Below are 19,724 nucleotides of genomic sequence, written 5' to 3' on the forward strand. Positions count from 1 at the left end.
GCGCCGTTGAAGGGCTGCCGAGTGGAAAAAGCTTTGGCTGCGTGAAAATCACGAGTGTTTGGGGATCGGGTTGTGAAGGGCTGCGCTCTTGAAAGCTTTTTTTTATTTATTTTTTAGGAACGAAGTGCTTTTAAATGGAATTGAAGTGTCGGTGAGCGGGGTGGGAAGCGAGAGCTGTCTGCAGGCTGGAAGGGAATGAGAGAAAATCCCGGCTGAAGGGCTGCGGGTGCCCACGCCGCAATGCCGTGCGGGGATTTGGGTGTTTGGTCTGGTCGGCTCCGAGTCTGAGGAAAAACAGAAAGAAAATCCTCCTTGGGTTCGGTAGAAGCTGGCAGTGTGTCTCCAAAAGCGTATTTCTGTGCTTTCTGAGCGCGTGTGAGGGAATTTCCCTTCTGCACACAGATGCGCGTTGTCCCGTGATGAAGCCAGCTGTCCTTAAGGAAAGAGGAACCGGCGGCAGCCCGTGAGGCACGGCGGGGAGTTCAGCCCGAGCTGCGCGGAGCTGAGTGATGGTTTACGTGGCAGAAAGAACAGCCACGTAACTCAGATACACGCAGCCCTGCTCCGGGTCTGCCTGCAGAGAGGCACTGCGCCCGGAGCCGCTCTGTGGGTGCCTTCGTTGACTCGAGGCTCCGTGGGCTCGGAGCCTGCTGTCACATCTCGTGCACCCCGCTTGCTGTGGGCTCAGCCGCCTCCAGGCTGGGTTTGGTGCCTTGTGTCCGTGCCGTGGGATTGCTGTGCTCAGAAGTTACAGTGCTCAGAAAGCTGCTATCGCTGTACAAATTATGTTTAAGAGAGGGAAAAGTGGGTTGCTAAGGATCTCTTTCCTCACTTCGTAAATCTGCAGAGAAAACAAGAAGTCCAGCTTTCGGTTTTGCTGGAATTCTGTTTCTGGATACCTGGTGAGGTGATGCGACAGTTACAGTAAGGGCTGGGCAGGTTCAGGAGTGCTGTCCGTGTGAGGAAAAGGAAAAGAAAACAGCAGCAGGGAGCAGAGCAGGCTTTGGTAGTGAGCACTGGGATGACTGATGAACGTAACCTTAATTTGAATGGGTGTTTTTGAAGCTTTACACGTGTTTTGAGTAAGGGCATACTGAGATCCTATTATCAATGAAACCTCCAGCTCTGTAGCTCTGCCTGTCGTGTGTGCACACAGTCACGCTGTTATTTTGTTCCGGAGCAGAGCTGTTTCCATGAAATAGTTCATAAACTTGCAGGTCTCCAGGATACAGCACTCAAAGCAGGGGGCAGTTTGTAGTTAAATGACTTCTGCTTTCACACAGATGTAATTAAAAGGGAGCTTTCTCTCACCAGGCTTTTCTCTGGGTGTGTGTTCGTGTTTCTAACAGCTGTGGCACGTTGCAGAGGGTTAATTCCCCCACAAACTGTGTGTGCTCATTCCTGATCCTGCTCCCCCACCCACTGAGCTGCTGTGGAAATGAAGTGTGTGTGTCACTGGGTGCTTTGTGCAGCACAGCTGTGGTTGTAGCAAAGCATCACAAAGTATAGGGCCATAGCTAGATTGCTTAACAGAGCTGGTGAGGAGAGTACATATGTTGGCATTTCTATCTTCTATCTAGCCTACATTTGCTTTATGAAATGCATGGCTGGCTTGGGCTCCCTCAGCCCTGCATTCACAAGGGAAGTCACACAGCTAGGTTGCACTTTGGCCGCCTGCTCGTGTGCTGATGTTTCATGATACAAGTATATTTGGGTACTCCAAAAACTCTGCTGCTGCTTGTGCTGTTCTGTAGATGCTGAGGGCCACGTGGCATTAACACTTTGATTCTCCTGGACAATCTCAAGTCCACCTGGAGAAGTGGTGCTTCTCCCTGGGCTCCCAGGCTGTGCAATCTCATGTCCTCGAGCTTTGTATCATGCCCAGTGTGCTCACACTTGTGACCCCCACAGCCACCAACCAGATCCCTCTCATCTGCAGGGTCTGGGGCTCTCAGCAGATAACACGGTGAGGCATTGCAGGAGGGCTGTCAGTGGCTCCAGGGCAGGCACTGTGCCATGCAGAAGCTGCCATGCTCTTATAGACATGGGTTTGAGTTCCTCCAGGCTGGGGAGGAAGCTTTAACCACGCTTCCCCATTCTACAAGCACTGGGCTACTCTGTAGAGATAATGCCTGTTTTCTCCCAGCTGCCTTACACAAGGAACAGAATAAACCACTGTGATGTTTCAGTCTAGAGTGGGGTATTGGGCAATTTTGCCACTTAGTCCAGTGCTTCTGAGATGGGTTTTTGGGGACGCTCCTCTCTCTGCTGCTTATGAATTGCACTGTTTTTTTAATTGGGGATTGCAGCTTGTAGCATTGTGTCCTTGTGCAGATGAGGAATTGGAAGGGGGGTGTGCTTCTAGCCCAAGAGAGCAGGTTTGCATGCTTGAATTGCAGCTGGTTGTGCCTTTCTCCACTGCTGTCAGAAGCAGGATGCTGCACAGTCACTTCTTCCTCCAGACCTCCAGGCCACATCTGATTCATTAGAGAAAAGTCTCTTTCCTCTTGCTAGTATCTGTCATCATTCAGGCAGACGTGCTCCTCGCATTGCCTGCTTTCTGTTGCCCTAATGGAGAAATCATTAACATGGCATGCTAAAATCCACTTTTGATAAGGATGAAGGATCAGATTCACTTTTGATCAGTTACAAATTCATGGAAGCAATTAAAGCTCAGCCTGTCAGGTTGTGAGCATCAAAAGCTTTCGATGACTGTAAACCTCTAAATAAAGGCAGCGTTGCTTTCAGTATAAGAAAATCCTTCGTTTAGATGATGAAACCCCTTAATGACAAAGAACTGAAGGCAGTGCTGAAGAAACAGCAGCTGCCAAGCACCGATTCTTATGAGATGAGGTTTTAAATCCCCGGGGAGCAGGAATGCAGGGGGCTCAGCCCCCCCAGCTGCCCAGGCGTGCACGGAGGAACCCCGAACCTCCCACGCCCCGAGAGCTGAGCACGGCAAGCAGGCGTGGGGCCAGGGCTTCCTCATTAGGCGGCGGTGTGGGGTGACGGGCTGCTTCCAATTGCAAGGCAGGGAGCACATGACATAAGATGCTCCAGATCTGCCTCATGGGCGCTAGTTTAAAAATAAAGGGTATTTTGCATCCGTGCTGGTTCAGAGAGGCTGCGGGAGGAGAGGCTGCACAAAGGAGCAGACGATGCGTTGTAAGGCCGAGCCGGAGCACTGCGGTGGGTGAATGTGGGGAGGGCTGAGAGCTGAGCCTTAACGTTTGGGGCAGGAGAGTGCAGAATGTAAACGTTAACCTCGCTGTGCTTTTTCTAAGCTGTAATTGTCATACTCGTTTTTAAGTGTGAGAGTGGATGTGTAATCTAATTCTCAGCAGGCTCTCCAAATGCACCGGGCGTGATGTGAAGAGCACTTTGTCTAATGATAGAATTTACCATATTTAATGCAAACATAGCAATCTCGGATCACATCAGCTTTGGGTTTGTCGTGGTCAGAAGGTCCCATCAATTACAGCTGATTTCACTGCAGTATTCGGTTCCTAAATCCTAATTTAAAACCTGTTTTTACAGGGACAATGCTGTGTGAGGCAGAGGCACGTTCAACACTTGCAGATCCAGTCCCCATGGCTTATCTCAGTGTGGATGCTCAAGGGAGCAGTGAGGTGTCACTGGATGATATCGCCATCAGCTCCTCGGCTAGGTTTGTCTAATTTAACATCTTACTGTTGTTTTTTTTCCTGTCATTACCTGTGTGCAAAGCACATAGCTTGTATTCAAACACACTTGGATTAATTGGGACATTCTGATTTTTAGAGTCGATTTCAACCATTTCTTGCTACTTACAAAATCCAGAAGTTGAATCTGTGATCTCATCCCCCGAAAAGAAGGAACAGAATTATTTTTACTGCACATAGCTACAGAGTGCAGAGCTTGGGGTAGTGTGTGTGTTTGATAGAAACCCAAGGCATAGAAATGGTAGAATGTTCTGCAGCTTCAGAAAGATGACTTCTTACAGAGGAACTCCAGATAACTGTTAATTCTGCCTGACTGGGAGGACACTGGTGAAATACTTAGCAAGCACTGTGTGCACTTGTGAAGCGTTGCTGTACTGTAAACCAGAGGTGAGCCTCTTTAGGGACAGCTTGTGTGCAGCACCTGTGCTGATTTTTACCAAGCTATGCAGCCTGGTAGTCCCTCTGTTAATCTCCATAGCTCATGCTGAAGAGCAGATTAATAATTAATTACTAATCAAGTGTAATGGGTATAGCTAGCAGACTTCCAAGGCTCTCTTTACTTATTTTGGGAGGGGCTGTGTAAAAATTATATATATATTGTGGAAGAGAGAAAGATGGCTTTTGATTCACTGTAAGGGAAGTGGCTGCAGGGTTTTTTTTTCTCATATAACTGAGTCACTTCCATACTTTGCCCACGAAAGCAGGTGCAGAAATGATGCAGACCTTCTGCAACTGGGGGATGATCTGTGTTGAGAACTGTTCTCAGTATTGATGAAGAAATGTGTACTGAGGAAGATCTTGTAATCCCTTTGGGAGAAATAAAGGAAACTGGGTGATGTTTGCAGATTAGGTAGAAGTGATTCTGCTTTTGGACACAGTACATAGGAGTAGCTATCAAAGCTCTGTGCCTTAAATCATCTCGTATGTCCAAAGCCATAATTGTTTAATATCCCTTAGAAATTCAAACAAAACATAAACTGGAGGGAAACAATTTACTGCTTAGACTGAGAGTCACGTGGGGCTTTGTGGCTGATTTATCTCTGCTTTGATCCAGCAGAAAGAGAAGCAAACGTGAGGCTTGGCTGGCAGCCTGCTGGGGTTAGGCTAAAGGATTTGCATGGGACTGAGTGCTTCCTGGTTAGTGACAGTTACTGAGCCATGTTTTTGCCAGAAAGCTGTGCCTACAGACAGAAAACTTGGTGAGCCCTCTCTGTGATGTCATGGGAGGACCCTTCTGGAACACCACTGAGTGCTTGCAAGAAACCTCAGTGTTGCAGTGGGGAGGAGTGATGGTGTGAAGGAACAAACTCTGTCATGACACCCTTGAGCAGAGGTGCCCCATGAAGGCTGTTTGGCGAGGCAAGGTGGAACTGTAGTTTCTCTGGGATGTAATCTTAGGTGGAGCAAAGCTTGGGCCTTCGTGCTAAGGTGGTACAAGTGGGGTCTGTCCAGGGTAGGGAACAAATATCTCCTGCCTGTAGTTTGGAGGTGGGAGGTGTTGTTTTGGGGGCAGAACACAGAGGCTCAAATACCAAATCTCATGTGGGCTGCCTTCCAATTTGTCATCTGAAGTGGGATTTGTGACTTATTTTTTCCACGTTCTCATCACTTAAAGCTTTATGAAAGTCAGTTTTGGAAAAGATCAGAGTAAGAACACTGTTCTACCAATGCCTACAGGAGGCTTTTACCAACTCTTGCAAGATTGAAAGTAAAAAGGGCCACTTTCATATGGAACCACGGTGCAAGCTCCTCGAGGAGCATGGCTGAAGTAGAGGCACATCTGAATGCCTTTTCAGCTACTTCACAAACATCTGCTGGAGCCTGATGGACTAACTTTATTAGGAATACCTAGGAACAGGATTTCCTGCTAAATCAATTTCCTGCTCTTAACTGGCCTTAACTTCTGCAGGAAGTCTCTGGGTTTTCCCAAAGGGTCATGGGGTGGTTTGCACTGCATAGCAGGAAGGCCTCGGGGACTGCTGCCTCACTTGGACTTGCTTCTCCCCTCCCTGCATCATGCACCAGATCTGCATGCCCGTTTTTATCCTCACCTTCCTCACTGCTGCGGACTGTGTCAGGCACACGGAGCATTCAGGTGGTGTTAAACTATCAGGCTTTCTGGATGCTGTGTTCGTGTGTTCTTCTGCAGCGTATCTTCCAAATAAAGCAACACGTGTACAAAAGCAGGGCAGGCAAAGATTGCACACTTGCTTGGGTGGGCCTGTTTTGTTCCTATATCCATGCAGCCTGAGCTGGTAAAATTAATAAAGCCAAGTACAGAACATCAGGAACCATTAATATTTGTCTGACACACGAGGATTAATGCAATTAAGTGATGGAGCAAGCATGCCTCAGGCATTCTTCAGCCTCTTCTGTCCAGCACTAATTGCTTTTGCCTTGCAGAGCTGTTGAGGTCTGCAGCATGGAGCCAGCTCAAGATCCCAAGACAAAGAGATCTCAGATGAACAAGATTGGCTTAACATGTAAGTGGAAAGTGCCTTTATTTACTGTTGTGTGCGTAAAACTATTGTTTAAATGAGGGAGTGATTTACAAAGCCATAAGAAGTGGTAGAAGTGGAGGATGATCTGTCCAGAAACCTCTAAGCATAGACTTATGTCTGTGCTCCAAGGAGTAAGATGGCCAATGTCACTGACTAATGCAAACCTACCAGGTAATCATGTATTCCAGTCCTTTTTAGTTAATAATAATTAAAAAAAAAGGGGGGCGGACTGTTAGCATTTGCTCCTGTTTATATTTCTATTATGGCAGCAGGGAATTTCTGAATATGAGACGTTGAACAATTATCTTTATCTCCAGCCCCTTTACCTCCTGCCTCCAGCATGTGGACAACAGAACGAGATGGAGAAGTGAAACTGAGGATGGATGAGGAGGGCATAGGCAGCAGGACACCAAAGACTGTTCATGACCTGTTCCAAGAAGCTGTTAGCAAATACAGTGATTATTACGCTCTTGCATTCAAGAAGAATGGCCAGTGGGTAAAACTCACGTATAAGATGTACTATGACAAGTGCTGGAAAGCAGCCAAAAGCTTTCTGAAGGTGAGCTTTTGTTGAATTCTACTCCACGTGTGTTCAGCCAGTGCAACTGCTGAAACAGCTGCAGTCAGCTGTATCTTGAGCTTGCAAATTCTCTGAAAGCAGATGAGACTTCAAGTGACAGGAAAATATTTGAACGTGCCACGAACATCTTGGTGATTACTGCGATGTTTTTGTACATACATACAAATTGTTTCCACGTTGTATTGAGGGAGAGGTATTTGAGGCATGTGCCAAACCTGGGCAGAGCCCCTCATCAGTCTCTTACACTGTCATCTTTCCAGGAGAAAAAATGAAGGAAGCTGCCTGTGAGTCCAACTTAAATGTTCAAACTGGCTGAGCTGTTTGCTTGTGCTGTTGGATATTAAGGCATTCCAAGAGAGAAAGCAATGTTACATGTTCTTCCTGTCTTATCTTTAGAAAGTCTTATTTCCTGAAGTTAAAGCCAATTTTTTTTTCTCCACTCGTGCTGTGGTATCTTCCAGTGTGTGCACTTCCACTCTCTGGTGCAAAACCAAAGAATGGCTGAAGCAAATTTAAAGACATGAACTTCAGCAGCTGGAATTTCCTAGCTAAGTGTCTCCAATTGCCATCGGAGCTTCTTCTGGTCATTACTCACATCTGACTTCTCTAACCTGTACTAAATGACTAAATGTCTCAGCAGCAGTTGTTTAACTTAACCTCTTACCTTCCAGGCCCAAAGGGACCTGACAGCTACTTAGCCTGTAGTTTTGTAGCCCCATGTGTGTCAGTTAATCATTGAATGCAGACCTGAGCAAATCCAGAAAATCCCTTTTTCCTTTAATTTTTCCTCTCCTGCCTACTGATGTAGTTGGACAGTGTGATGATATGAAACTTTGATTGGTTCCATGCTAAGTCTTGGGAAGTGTGTGTGAATCACTGCACATAATAGTAGGAGCTTTTCTCCTGACCTGTGCTCACAGCAGAAATCTGTGAATTAAGTGTTTTTAGAGGAAAAACAAGATTGCTGTAATCTCATCTTTTGTTTCAAGCTGGGACTGGAGCGTTTCCATGGAGTGTGCATCTTGGGATTTAATTCCCCAGAGTGGTTCATTGCTGACATTGGAGCCATCTTTGCAGGGTAAGATGAGTTTTGCTCTCACTGTTCATTTTGTTTTAGCTTCTAGATATTAATCCTGTTTCTGATTTAAAACAAAGCATGTTCTGCTTATATTTGGACTTAATGAGGATAGCTACAACCTAAACTCTCTTTACTTCATTATGAATTAATGAGACAAAAAAATCACATTTTAGCAAGGTACGTCTTTTTTAAAATGAGATGAACAGTTGGTTAATCCAAAAGCACGCTTAGTTACATTTGGATTAAAAATGTGATGGTGGAAAAGGTCAGAGTGCCACAGTACCCTTCTGTGTGAGACACTTTGGTCAGTAACTCCATTCTGACGTTCCCCACACACAGAACAAAGCCTCTTAGCCTCTTAGAACTAAGCTTTCTGCCTTTATTTGTTGCCTTGTGGGACATTCTTCCTGAGAGTATTCCTCTGTTAAAGTTTAAAATAATCTGATTTTTTGCCAACAACTCTGCTTATCCTCCAACACTGTAATTTTCTCTTTTTTTTTTTTCATTTTTTTTCCCCCCTTTTCTGTTGCAGTGGACTCGGTGTCGGGATCTACACTACGAACTCTCCTGAAGCCTGTCATTATGTAGCAGAGAACTGTAGTGCCAACATCCTGGTTGTGGAAAACCACACACAGCTGCAGAAAATCTTAGAAGTAAGTAGAGTTGTTGGATGAGTGGAGGCCGTGCATCCTGCTGGTGGGTGTGGGAGGGTAAATCTACCTGTGGGATACGCTGGATCTGGAAACGGATGTGAACTGATTAAGCCAACTTGATGTGTTCCCTGTTTGAGCCAGGTGAGTGATCACTTGTGCTAAATCTTACTGTGAGATTATGGTGGTTCTGCAGAATGGCAAAGCCTTGAGCTTCAAGTATGATAAGCTAGAATAAACAATTCAGAATCCCCTATATTGACTGGCAGCATCTCAGTCCCAATGATTACTGTCTTTACTGAGGCTTCCCTCTTCTTTTTCAATAACACAGATGAAATTCTCTAAGCTTTACTTCAAATGGCAAGTAGCCATGTTAAGGGGTGGTTTACTTGGGATTAAGAGGAGCAAGCAGGGTTTGCTCATTCTCATGGATCTCCCTTTCTGACACAGGTTGAGCATAAACTACCTCACATGAAAGCTATCATCCAGTATGGAGAAGAGATAAAAGAGAAGAGGCCAAATCTGTATTCTGTAAGTACTGGCATCTTACAGGACTGTAAATATTGGCTGTGCTTAGCTGGTGGCTTGGGAGCAACCATCACCTTCCACTGTCATGGCAAGTGTACACTGGGTTCTGCACTTGCCTGGATGAAGTGGTAAATGTCCACTGTTGTTCAAACCTTGATAATCCACGTTGTAAGGGAAAGGTGCAGCATACTGACCTCTGCTAGGCAGCTCTGGGTCCCAGAATTACTCCTACTTAGCACTCCCAGGGTTGCTGCAGAACTGGGAAGCTTCAAGGTCGATCTGTCTCCTTTTCTGTTTCTTTCCACACCTCCTGTGGCAGCCAGGAAACATCGTGGGGCTGAGAGATTCTGCTGCAGGATTGAACACAAGAAACACAGTTTCTTACTCTTCACCTTGGGCATAATTTTGTTTGTGAATCATAGCCTATAAAGTGATGAAGTTCTTCACTTCTGTATACAGTGGAGAGAGTTCTTGGACCTCGGAGAAGATGTTCCAGATTCCCAGCTCCGTGAAGTCATTGAGTCACAGAAGCCTAACCAGTGCTGTACCTTAATTTACACCTCAGGGACAACTGGGCAGCCAAAGGGAGTAATGCTCAGTCACGACAATGTAAGTATCTCTTTGTATGGACATCCCTCTGAGAACTGTGACCTGGGTGGGTGCTGAGGGATGGATGGCAGAGCTCAGCTGAAGAGTCGCAGCAATTCACAGCCTTCATTTGTGAGCTACGTGTTCTGTGTTGGACCTGCTGAGCTGCTGCTTCATGCTGGGTTGTGTTCTTGTTGCAGCTGACGTGGACACCGATAGCAGCTGGCCATTCCTTAATGCTGTTGGATGCTACTAAAAAGCAAGAGCTGGTGGTCAGCTATCTTCCTCTCAGTCACATTGCTGCACAGATGATGGATATTTGGCTATCCATAACGTTTGGAGGACAGGTTTTCTTTGCTCAGCCAGATGCATTAAAGGTAAAAATATTAGATGACAAAAGAACTTGTGCTCCTCTACCTGTGTGCAGCTAAGAGCGAGCACTTGAATACAAACCTGGGTGGCTTAACAAAGCTTTCAGAATCACGAGATGTTTGTTTGTGTAATGACAGAGTGCTCCTGTTTAAGGGTCTGTTGGTTTGAAGAGTGTGGGCAGCCTGACCTTTGCCTTTTGGGTCTGTATGACATGCCAGGCTGAGCTGACCAAGGGCTTCACAACTGGGAGCTCCTCAGTGTCTCATCTGGCACCGCTTCTGTGCCCTGATGTTTCGGTTGAGCTTTGTGTTTGCTGTATTTGCTCTGTCCATATTGCAAAATGCCCCCACCTTTAAATTTGTGCCCTGGGAAGAGAATTTTGTCCCTATGCTGTGTCAGCATGGGCGTCGAGAGTGGTGACCCTTGCTGTCTTGTCAAAACCAGCGCAGAATAGGAATGCTTCTGAGGCTCTTTGGTGGAGCATGACTAGAAGAAAACTGGTGTTGTTCAGCGCTGCTCTGTTTGCACTCGGCAGCAGTGGCACTTCATCTGAAAACGATCCATTCCTCAAGAGCTGATGGCAGTTGTAGGCCTTGGCTGGTGAGCAGCGCTGACCTGAATCTGTACTAAAGCACTTTTGAAAGCTGTGTTCAATTCTCTTCCTCTCAGGGCACCCTGGTAGACACCCTGCGTGAGGTGAGGCCAACTGCCTTCTTAGGAGTTCCTCGGGGTGTGGGAAAAAATAGAGGAAAAATGAAATCAATCGGTGCAAAATCATCGACGCTGCGAAGAAAAGTGGCATCGTGGGCCAAGGGGGTCGGGCTGCAGACAAACCTGAAGTGGATGAATGGGTAATTACAAGTTAACTTAAGGGGTGTTATGAATATTAAGAGAACTTTAGCTCCCAGTGAGGAATTGCGTTGCATGGAGCGGGCCAGACCTGTGGGCTTCAATTAAAAACCAGATGTAATGGTTGGTCGAGAGGGTGGGCAGCAGTGGTTGGAGGCGGGAGTGATTTCTATTGTCATTTTTTACTGAAGAAGGCAAATTAGGAGATGATGAAAGGAGGGTGGGGAGAAGTTTTACTTTCTAACCTGAGATCCTGTCATAATTTTCCTTCCGCAGGTATTCTGAGGTCCCGGTGAACTTCCGCCTGGCCAGGCACTTGGTGTACAAGAAGGTTCGGAAGGCCATCGGGCTGGATCGGTGCACCAAGTGCTTCACAGGAGCTGCTCCCATTAGCAGAGAGACTCTGGAGTTTTTCTTAAGTCTGAACATCCCCGTGTTTGAGCTGTATGGCATGAGTGAGAGCTCAGGGCCTCACACGGTCTCCATAACTCAAGCGTTCAGGCTTACCAGGTAAATAACTGCTGTAAGCACAGCTCTGCTGGGAGGAGCAGAGATCCTTCAAGGTTTCTCCTGTGCCTGGCTTGTTTCTCAGCCACTGCAGCTCAGCCCTACCCTCACAGCCAGTGGGAATCTCTGGGGAGCCAATTCCTCTGGCCATGTTCTGCAGATGAAGAGATCTGCCAAGGGCAAAGGCAGCACTACTTAGGCTTGGCCTGGATTCTCTGGGAACTGAGTAGAAAGCACAGGATTTGTGGGAGGAGCGAATTAGTGACCTTAATGTCAAATGAATAAATACAGTCAGACTCTTCTGTAGCTTTGAATGGCTCCTTCAGTCCCCGTGGGTTTGGTCTGCAGAGTAACACCACTGTTAGTAGAAGTTTGCCACCAAGAAGATAAGTCTTCTAATTCAAAGCTCAGGTGTCTGAGAGCAGTGGGTAGAAGCCCCAGGTGTGTGAGCACTGATCTCTCTGCAATAACAGCTTTCTGTACTTCCCTTTGCATAAGCAGCTGCCTTTTGAATCTTTAAGTTCCCCATTGGAATAGTTGTAACAAAAGGCTGCCTGGCTTGGTTCAGAGACTTCAGGGTGAGTGGGTACTGCTATCGTTCCGCTCTGCTGTTCAGCTACTGAATATAAAAATAGTAATAATGCAGAAAGCCTTGGGTTTGTGTTTGTGTTCTCTTTGTTGAAGCTGTGGGAAGGGAATGGCAGGCTGTCGGACTCTGATCCATAAACCAGATGCAGATGGCATTGGGGAGATCTGCTTTGCAGGAAGGCACATCTTTATGGGCTATTTGAACATGGAGGAGAAAACCAAAGAGGCAATTGATGAAGATGGCTGGCTGCATTCAGGAGATCTTGGCAAGTGTGATAAAGATGGATTCATTTACATCACTGGCAGAATTAAAGGTAATGCTGCACCTTGTCACTCTTCTGTCTTGGGGCCACGCAGTGCTGGGGTCGGATGCATCAAGCCCTGATAGTTTCGTGGCTGTGGATTGCACAGAAGAATATTGAGATACTTCTCCTTGTGAAGATTTTAATCTGAATGTGGCTGCAGGGTTTGCTGCCAGCAAACACGTGATGCAGCTCGTGAAGGGAGAAGGATGACCTCTGAAACCAATGTGTGTCAGCAGAGTAAGGCAGAAATCCTCTGATTTCTTCAGCAGCTTTGCTGACTTGTGTGCCCTGCCGGCTCCTTCCAGTTCCACCTGGCTTTGCTGGTTAACCTATAAGAGAAAACAAACCTTAATGCTGTTGTGAAAATGGCTTGCAGCAACAACAGCTCTTGGCCAACACCAAACAAATCTAATTTCATGAAAGGCTCTAATCATCAACAAGAGATAAATGGTTGTGCAAAGGGACTGCTTTCAGCAATCTATAAAAGACAAAAGGAAAGGGGCTCAGCTCTGCTCTGCCTCAGTGAATTTTTGGCTTCAGTTTGTGAACAAGTTGGTTGGATTTCCTGCAGCCTGAGGTGACTGTGGTCATGTGCTGAGCTGCTTGTTCTACACACCCCGTATCCAAAGCTGCAAACATCCATGGAGCATTCGAGCAGCTCCTGCATGGCTGCTCATTTGCACACCTCAGTCTCAGCTCTTGTAGCCTGGCTGGAGTCTTTCTGGTTTGCTGCCTTTTCCAGATGTTGGGACACACTCCTGATTGGGTCTGTGTTGCCACAGAGGTGCTATGAAGTCATTTCAGGTTGTGAAGGAAGGAAAAAGGAAGCCATAAGCAATAATCAAGATCTGATTGTTTTCCAGAGCTCATCATCACGGCAGGAGGTGAGAATGTTCCTCCTGTTCCAATTGAGGATGCTGTAAAAGAGGCCTGTCCCATCATTAGCAACGCCATGTTGGTTGGAGACAAAGCAAAATTCCTTGCCATGCTTCTGACACTCAAGGTGGGATTGATTGTGCCTGCTGAATGGAAAATGGGATGGGCATCTACCATGGGATGGGGCTGGAAGGACACAGATTGTTTTAATACACTGAGGTGACTTTTTAATATTCTGCAGTGCCTGCTGGAGCCCGGGGGTGATGCAGTGCGTGGTTTGTAGCTGAGTTGCAACAACTGCTTGTACTATAGAGGAAAATTGCACTTGCCATCTGATCAGCCAACAGCGTTCCACTGTTCAGGGCAACTTTATCTCTGTACCACCTCTGAGAGCAGAAACAGTACTAAGACAAACTGAAAAAAGAAACCCGCTTTTCTTACCTAAATTTCAGGATCTCCCAGAGCAGTTCAGACAGTAATGAGATGTCAGCGATTTCTTTTTAAAGACAGTGGCTTTAAACTCCACAGTGCCATGGGGGTGGACTGAACTGATGCCTCTGTCTAGGGCTGCAGGGACCTCGTAGGGCAGTGTTTTTCCAGGACAGTGTTAATTGCTCATTAGTGAGGCTGCAGCTGCTGAGCCAGGCTCTGGTGGTGGTGCAGCTGTTGGGATGAGGAGCAGTGCTGACTTCCAGCAGGATGCAGTGCTGCTGTGAGATGTGGGCAAGTAAAGCTCTGGCCTGCAGAAGAGGGGAAGATGGTGTCTTGCTTAAGTCTGTATAGCAAGGGAAGGGTTTGGAGCATGAGTTCTGAGCTCTGCTTGCTCCTGGGTGTTGACATAGCTGTTGAATATGTGGAGATATGAAGGCGTTTTAACAAGCTTTCATTTGAAGCAGCAGTTTGCATAAAGCATATAAAAAGTGGCCAACTGACAGTCGGTGCTGAGGTGGGGAAGGGACACGGCAGCTTCCTGTGGGCTTATTGGGGTGAAGGGGTTTTTAACAACATCAGGTGACCTCTCCTGACTTGTGTTGCAGTGCACTGTAAATATGGAAAGTGGGGAGCCGGAAGATGACCTCACTGCAGAAACTATTGAATATTGTCAAAAACTGGGCAGCAAGGCTACTAAAGCCTCTGAAATCATAAGCAGCAAAGACAAGGTCATCTATGCAGCCATCCAGGCAGCAGTTTCAGAAGTCAACAAGAGAGCTGTCTCAAATGCTCAGAAAATCCAGAAGTGGATCATTCTGGAGAAGGACTTTTCTGTTGGTGGTGGAGAGCTGGGTGAGTGGGGGTCGGGGGAAACAGGGAGGTGGTCCCACCTGTGGGTGTTGGACAGGCAGCACAAACAGAGCCTGGAACATACAGCCCTCTGGCTGTGGCGGTGCTGTGTCAGCCTTTGGGAGGGCAGGATGGTTTGTCCTGGACTTCCAGCTCTGCCTGACAGCACTGAGCTGAGCGGCCCTCGGAGCTGTGCTGTCTGCTGCAGGGTGGCTGTGCGGTTTGTGTTCGTGGGGCAGTGGAGGTGTTATTAAGCACAAACAGCATTTAGAAGTCGGTGTCGGTCCCTGTGCTCTGGATCCTCCAGGCTTCCTTCAACTCTGACACTGATTCGTGTCCCAAAATGATGCTGTCTGTAGTGCTGGCACTGTTAGATCCCCGCGCTGTGTGTTCTTCACAGGCCCAACAATGAAACTGAAGAGACCAGCAGTGGCACAGAAATACAAAGAGCTGATTGATGAGTTCTATGTGGATGCAAACACGCCGACGCCATCAGAGAGCGCACTGCGGCAGTGACGTGGCGTGGTAGGAAACTTCCCCTGGTGCACAGCATTCTGTCAGCCTGGGCTCCCTGCAACGGATTCAGAGGGTTCTGCAGAAATAAATGACACTCAGCAACCGTGCAGCTTTCCTGAGGTGCTTAGCTGTACATTTATGGGCCCTATTACTGCAATGTGCTCACACCCCGTTGTTGCTGTGTCTCTGATTTGTGTTTTTTACTTTTTTTTTTAATTAAGGGCAATGCATTTACTGTGTCAATTCATAGTGTGTGGTGTGTCTTTACCAAAGTTTTCTTTTCCCAAGCTGAATGTAAAACAATCAGGATCTGCCCTTTTCCTGCTGTGTAGGGAAGGCAGAGCTCCTTTTAGAGCAGTCTGTTCTGTTTTCCTCAATGCATGTTTAATTGCATGCTGATGACATGGGAATTATTTTATATCGCTTTATCCACAAACCATTGTCTGCTAAGTAAGGCCAATGCTGTGGGACTGCACACCCTGGCAAACCTGTGTGGAACCTGGAGTTCACTGGGTGGGTTTGTGCAATACTTGGAGTCTGCTTCAGCTTCTTGAGTTATAAGGAAAGCATAAATTATATTGTTTAAGTAGTAGATGTGGACTAGATTGTTTTAAGAGGCTGTGTGTAACCTCTGTCTGTAGTCTCACAACCATAGAAATGTTATTTAGGTGGCAGCCGGGGCTGTGTTGGCTGATGTACATAGAAGTTTAGAGGAGACAGCACAGGGAACAGCAGCTCCTGAGCTCCTCTGGTTCTGTGAGGCTCGTTCCTGTCTGTCCCTGCCTGGAGGGCCTTCAAATCCCTCAGCAAATGAAGGACTGCTTGTAAAGTGGCTTATTTCAAACTGGAAATGTTTGATCTGAAAAGAAAGTGGAAGAAGTTGTGTGCTGGTCCTGACTCGTTTCCCTGGACAAAACAGGAGCACCCAGAGCTGCTGGGTGCTTTGAGTGGAAGTGGCAGACAGGGAAAAAGCAACAACCCCATTAAATATTGCAGAGCTCCAGCAAACCCCTGCCTGCACGTTCTTGGTTCTGTACGTGTAGTTCTGGTTCACATCAAATCCTGCAGTGGTGAGAGCGCTTGCAGTACTCAGAACTGGGAACCTCAGGGAAGGTTTCATGTTAAAGATTGTATTTAATTTGGGCTCAGCACCACAGCGAGCAGCTCAGTGAGGTGCCCAAAGTCCTGCATGGAGTGTGGTTCTGCACTATGGGAACAGCTGCTCCTCTTGTGCAACCGTTTCTCAGTTGTGTGAGTTGGAAACGTCTCCGCTTTCAGAGCAATGCCTAATAAACGCCTTGTGCTTTGTGTCTTCATGCTTTGGTAATTCTTGTACAACACCTCTGAGGTACAAAGGTACAAATCAACCCTTCCCTATCACCAGTGCATGGAGCTGTTCTTAATAATTACCAAGTGAAAATGCGCTCCCAGCACTGAGCACCCAGCACAGGAATTAAGCTCTGTAACAGCCTCTGCTCACAGCCTACGGGGGAGGAAGGCTCTGCCCCCCTGTGCTCAGTTGGACCCTCAGCCCCCAGCAGGAGCAGCAGCACTTGGGAGCTGTGAAAGCAGCTCAGGAGCTGCAAAAAGCACAGGGCTGGTTCTCAGCTGCTGTGTTTTGACTCAAAACGTGAAGGTAACCACGGATGTGGCTGTGCAGAAGCAATGCAATGAACAAAAAACCCTGGAAGTCGTACTTTTCCATCTTACTTTATTTCACTTTTTCTAGAAAATTCCTCCGTAGTTCCACAAATTTAACAAAAAGGTTTAAAATTCAGGACAAACAATCCTGTAACGTATTACAAACATGATTATTTTTTTCATCTTGAAGTTAGTCTTGGGCCAGCTGAATTTCTTACAGCTGAGAGCAGAATTCATTTCCCAACACAACTCTGAAAATCCTCAAGTGAGAGAAGGTATTTAATACCTCTAGGCAGAAATACAATTAAAAATTATCTAGTTGAAGTACTTACATTTTTCTTTAGGAGTGCAAACTCATCTCTTCAGTTTTTGATGGCTATTTTGTGCCCCCATGACAGCAACACCGAGCAGTTCTCACCTTTCAGAAGTACCACGTGGGATGGCTGTAGCATTGAGGTGAACCTGGGCTGGGACAGGAGCTCCAACTGTGCTCCAGTGCTTTGGAAGGTGGGATGTGGGTCTCTGCTCGCAGAGAACAGAATGGGGCAAGCTCCGGGAGGGGAGTTTGAACCTCTCACCATCAAACACCACCGAGATCTGACAAACCGTTCCTGGATTGTTGCATCCGTTTCTCTGCTAGTTCTGATGCTGGCGCAGCACTCAGCACTATGAGAACTGGTGGCAGTCATTGCACTTCCACGTGTTCAGCCTGACCACAGCACAGCCAGTCTTGTCACCAACGCGTCCGCTACTCCTCAGCCGGCGCTCCGGGAGCCAGCCAGCCTTACTGCCTTTTGTTTTCTTCCTTTTTTAATAGTAAATGTCAGTTATCAAAGCCTCAAGGCTTAATACATACCAGACCAAGACAACAGGAAAATTCTCCTGACCCTTCTTTGGCCCTTTAAGACGAAGGCCAAGGACAAAGGAAAAGCTGCGTCCTGATCTTAACCTCCAACGCCATTCAATTCAAAGCAACTCTGAAAGCCTTCAGACTGATCAGCACTTATCCGTGCCTTCAGGCTCGAGGTGAAGGACACGAAAGTAACCGAGTTCTGTCCACTTTCCATGGAAAAACTGTTATGGCTAGAAGTCAATTTTGGATATATATATTTTTTCCTTTTTTAAACAATGCAAATGCTACTACACGTCCTCGAAGACCTGAAGCAATGCTGACAGCAGCACTGCCACCTCCTTCCTATTGAACAATAATCCATCCATGCTCTCAAGAGTGACACAAGAACAAACACGTTATCCACAAATACCTGTACACGGCATGTCCAGAACAGCATTCAGCCAGCCTATAGAGAATCTACACAGGGAACTCGTCCATATGCAACTAGGAGGGGACACAAGATGAGGCCCGAATTCGACCATCCTTTGTTTGCAGAGTCGTTCCTCCTGTGGTCCCCAACGCTACCACATACCCCAAAAAACAACAACTCTGTAGAACAACTAAGTACTTGCAAGAAACCTTTTAGTAACAAATCAGCATGTGCACACAATGGAGGAGAACTATTGCTGGGGGAACAATCCTATTTTGGGTTTTCAAGGAGATTATAAAGAGTCTAAAAAAATCCATGTGTAAAATACTTCTTATAAAAACCGAACAAAATTCCCATCAATGCTCGTCAGACTTCACAAATAAAGTCGCTTCCAGGGCAGGACGATGCCACAGCTGTGGGCAAAAGCCCCGCGTGCTTCCAGCCAGGCTCAGGAACACCACTGCAGTGTTCTTGGCCCCATGGGCAGCAGCAGTGACGACAGATCTGTGCGCGATGGGGGCAGGACGGCGACTCAGATCCTGACAGCGCCAGGAGAAACTGCTGCAGGACGGAGAGCGCGGCTGCAACGGCTGCGGGAGGAGGAGACCTCGTGGGGAGAGCAGGCAAAGGCCGCGGGAGGACATCACCACTTTGGCTTCGGCTGCCCATCACCACCGCTCTGCTGCTTTGGGAATGGCAGTGTCACAAACCCACCCTGCATGAGGGTGGGAGCGCTGCCAGGTTGGGGCTGGGGCAGCTTCCTCTGTACCGCAGACCCAGCGGGGACGGGAGGAGCTCACAGATACCCACCACACCCAAAGCAGATCCGTGGACACTCGAGAGCCACATCTGCCATCCTCCAGCGCAGCACATCTCAGCAGCAGCTGCAGCTCCTCTTCCTGCTGTCCTCCACCTTCTCACTGTGCACACAGGGTTTCTATCCAGGCTTGGCATCGTCCATCGGGAAAGAAAACAGCTGAGATCACTGCTGTGATAGGGAACGCACCTGGCATGAGCTGGATTATTTTTCTTTTTATATATATATGTATATACACACGCACGAGACACATGAAAGATGGTACAAAGACAAAATTAATGGGAATCGGGTCAACATGACCCAACTCAAACAAGCTTATCATCATATTGCCACTTCAGTTGATTAGTTGCAACATTTCCATGATAAAGAAAGGGGGAACCCAAAACAAGGGACTGCAATTTCATCACTGAGAAGGGACGGCAAACCCTGGAGCCACGCAGCCCCCACACAGCACTGCACAGAGCAGAGGCTCCTCAGGAGCTGCTCTCCTCACTGCCAGCAGCCCACCCAACATTTGGCAAAAGCTTACAACGCTGATTGGAAAAAAAAAGTAGTAATTCTTCCCCCAAAAATACTGAACGTAGGGAACAGGAGTGTAATACAGCTTTGATAAGAGCTACAGGGCTTTCCCCAAACCCACACAGCACACAGACGACACCTGGAGGTCTAGTTTAACTAGAAATACACAAATGGTTCTGGGTTAGTGTTTACTGCCACCTCTTGCACGCGTGTGAGGGGGAGGAGGAAAGGAACCTGATCTCACTTGGTGTTACATCAGTGTTTTCCAGGTGCGTCCCAAGATAAAATTCTCCCTTGTTTTGGTTTTCCCAAAGTACAGCCACTACTATAGGGGCCACTGTAGGAGATTCCTCTTTGAGAACATAGAACAAAACCAATCACGTATTTTGGCAAAGTTATTCAACACTGACAAATGAAAAAGACAACAGGTGAGTCCCTTCCAGAGCACAAAACGCTTTGAAGATTGCTGTTCAGCTTTCATACACTAAAAATTGTCCACAAGAGGCATTTTAACAAACAAGTCAATCTTACTAAGCGCCCTTCCCCTGCCATAACCATTAAAAAA

The 19,724-nt window shown here is 47.1% G+C and overlaps 1 protein-coding gene and 1 long non-coding RNA gene across 6 annotated transcripts; one reads left to right on the plus strand and one right to left on the minus strand.

Annotated features, from left to right (window-relative positions):
* The first annotated feature begins 94 nt into the window (after window positions 1-94).
* On the plus strand, window positions 95-16,236 carry ACSBG2 (acyl-CoA synthetase bubblegum family member 2). 5 transcript variants are annotated; one of them, XM_010724876.3, is made up of 15 exons: window positions 95-151; window positions 3,538-3,667; window positions 6,105-6,184; window positions 6,520-6,761; window positions 7,772-7,860; window positions 8,393-8,513; window positions 8,961-9,041; window positions 9,498-9,647; window positions 9,827-10,003; window positions 10,668-10,849; window positions 11,124-11,357; window positions 12,039-12,256; window positions 13,111-13,250; window positions 14,161-14,407; window positions 14,805-16,236. In XM_010724876.3, exons 2-15 carry the CDS (start codon window positions 3,543-3,545, stop codon window positions 14,918-14,920), a joined length of 2,202 nt encoding a protein of 733 aa, XP_010723178.1. In that variant the 5' UTR covers window positions 95-151; window positions 3,538-3,542; the 3' UTR covers window positions 14,921-16,236. The 5 variants fall into 5 exon arrangements, with proteins under 5 accessions (XP_010723178.1, XP_010723176.1, XP_010723177.1 ...); XM_010724874.3 differs by lacking the exon at window positions 95-151 and adding an exon at window positions 171-3,189; XM_010724875.3 differs by lacking the exon at window positions 95-151 and adding an exon at window positions 171-3,165.
* A 377-nt stretch (window positions 16,237-16,613) lies between these two features.
* LOC104914677 lies at window positions 16,614-19,718 on the minus strand. The gene is made up of 2 exons (XR_796101.3): window positions 18,634-19,718; window positions 16,614-18,505 (listed from the first exon to the last, which is right to left on the minus strand). It is a non-coding gene; the product is annotated as an uncharacterized LOC104914677 (long non-coding RNA).
* Between the last annotated feature and the right edge of the window lie 6 nt (window positions 19,719-19,724).

Source organism: Meleagris gallopavo, chromosome 30 (assembly GCF_000146605.3).
Source record: "Meleagris gallopavo isolate NT-WF06-2002-E0010 breed Aviagen turkey brand Nicholas breeding stock chromosome 30, Turkey_5.1, whole genome shotgun sequence".
Lineage (NCBI taxonomy): Eukaryota > Metazoa > Chordata > Aves > Galliformes > Phasianidae > Meleagris > Meleagris gallopavo.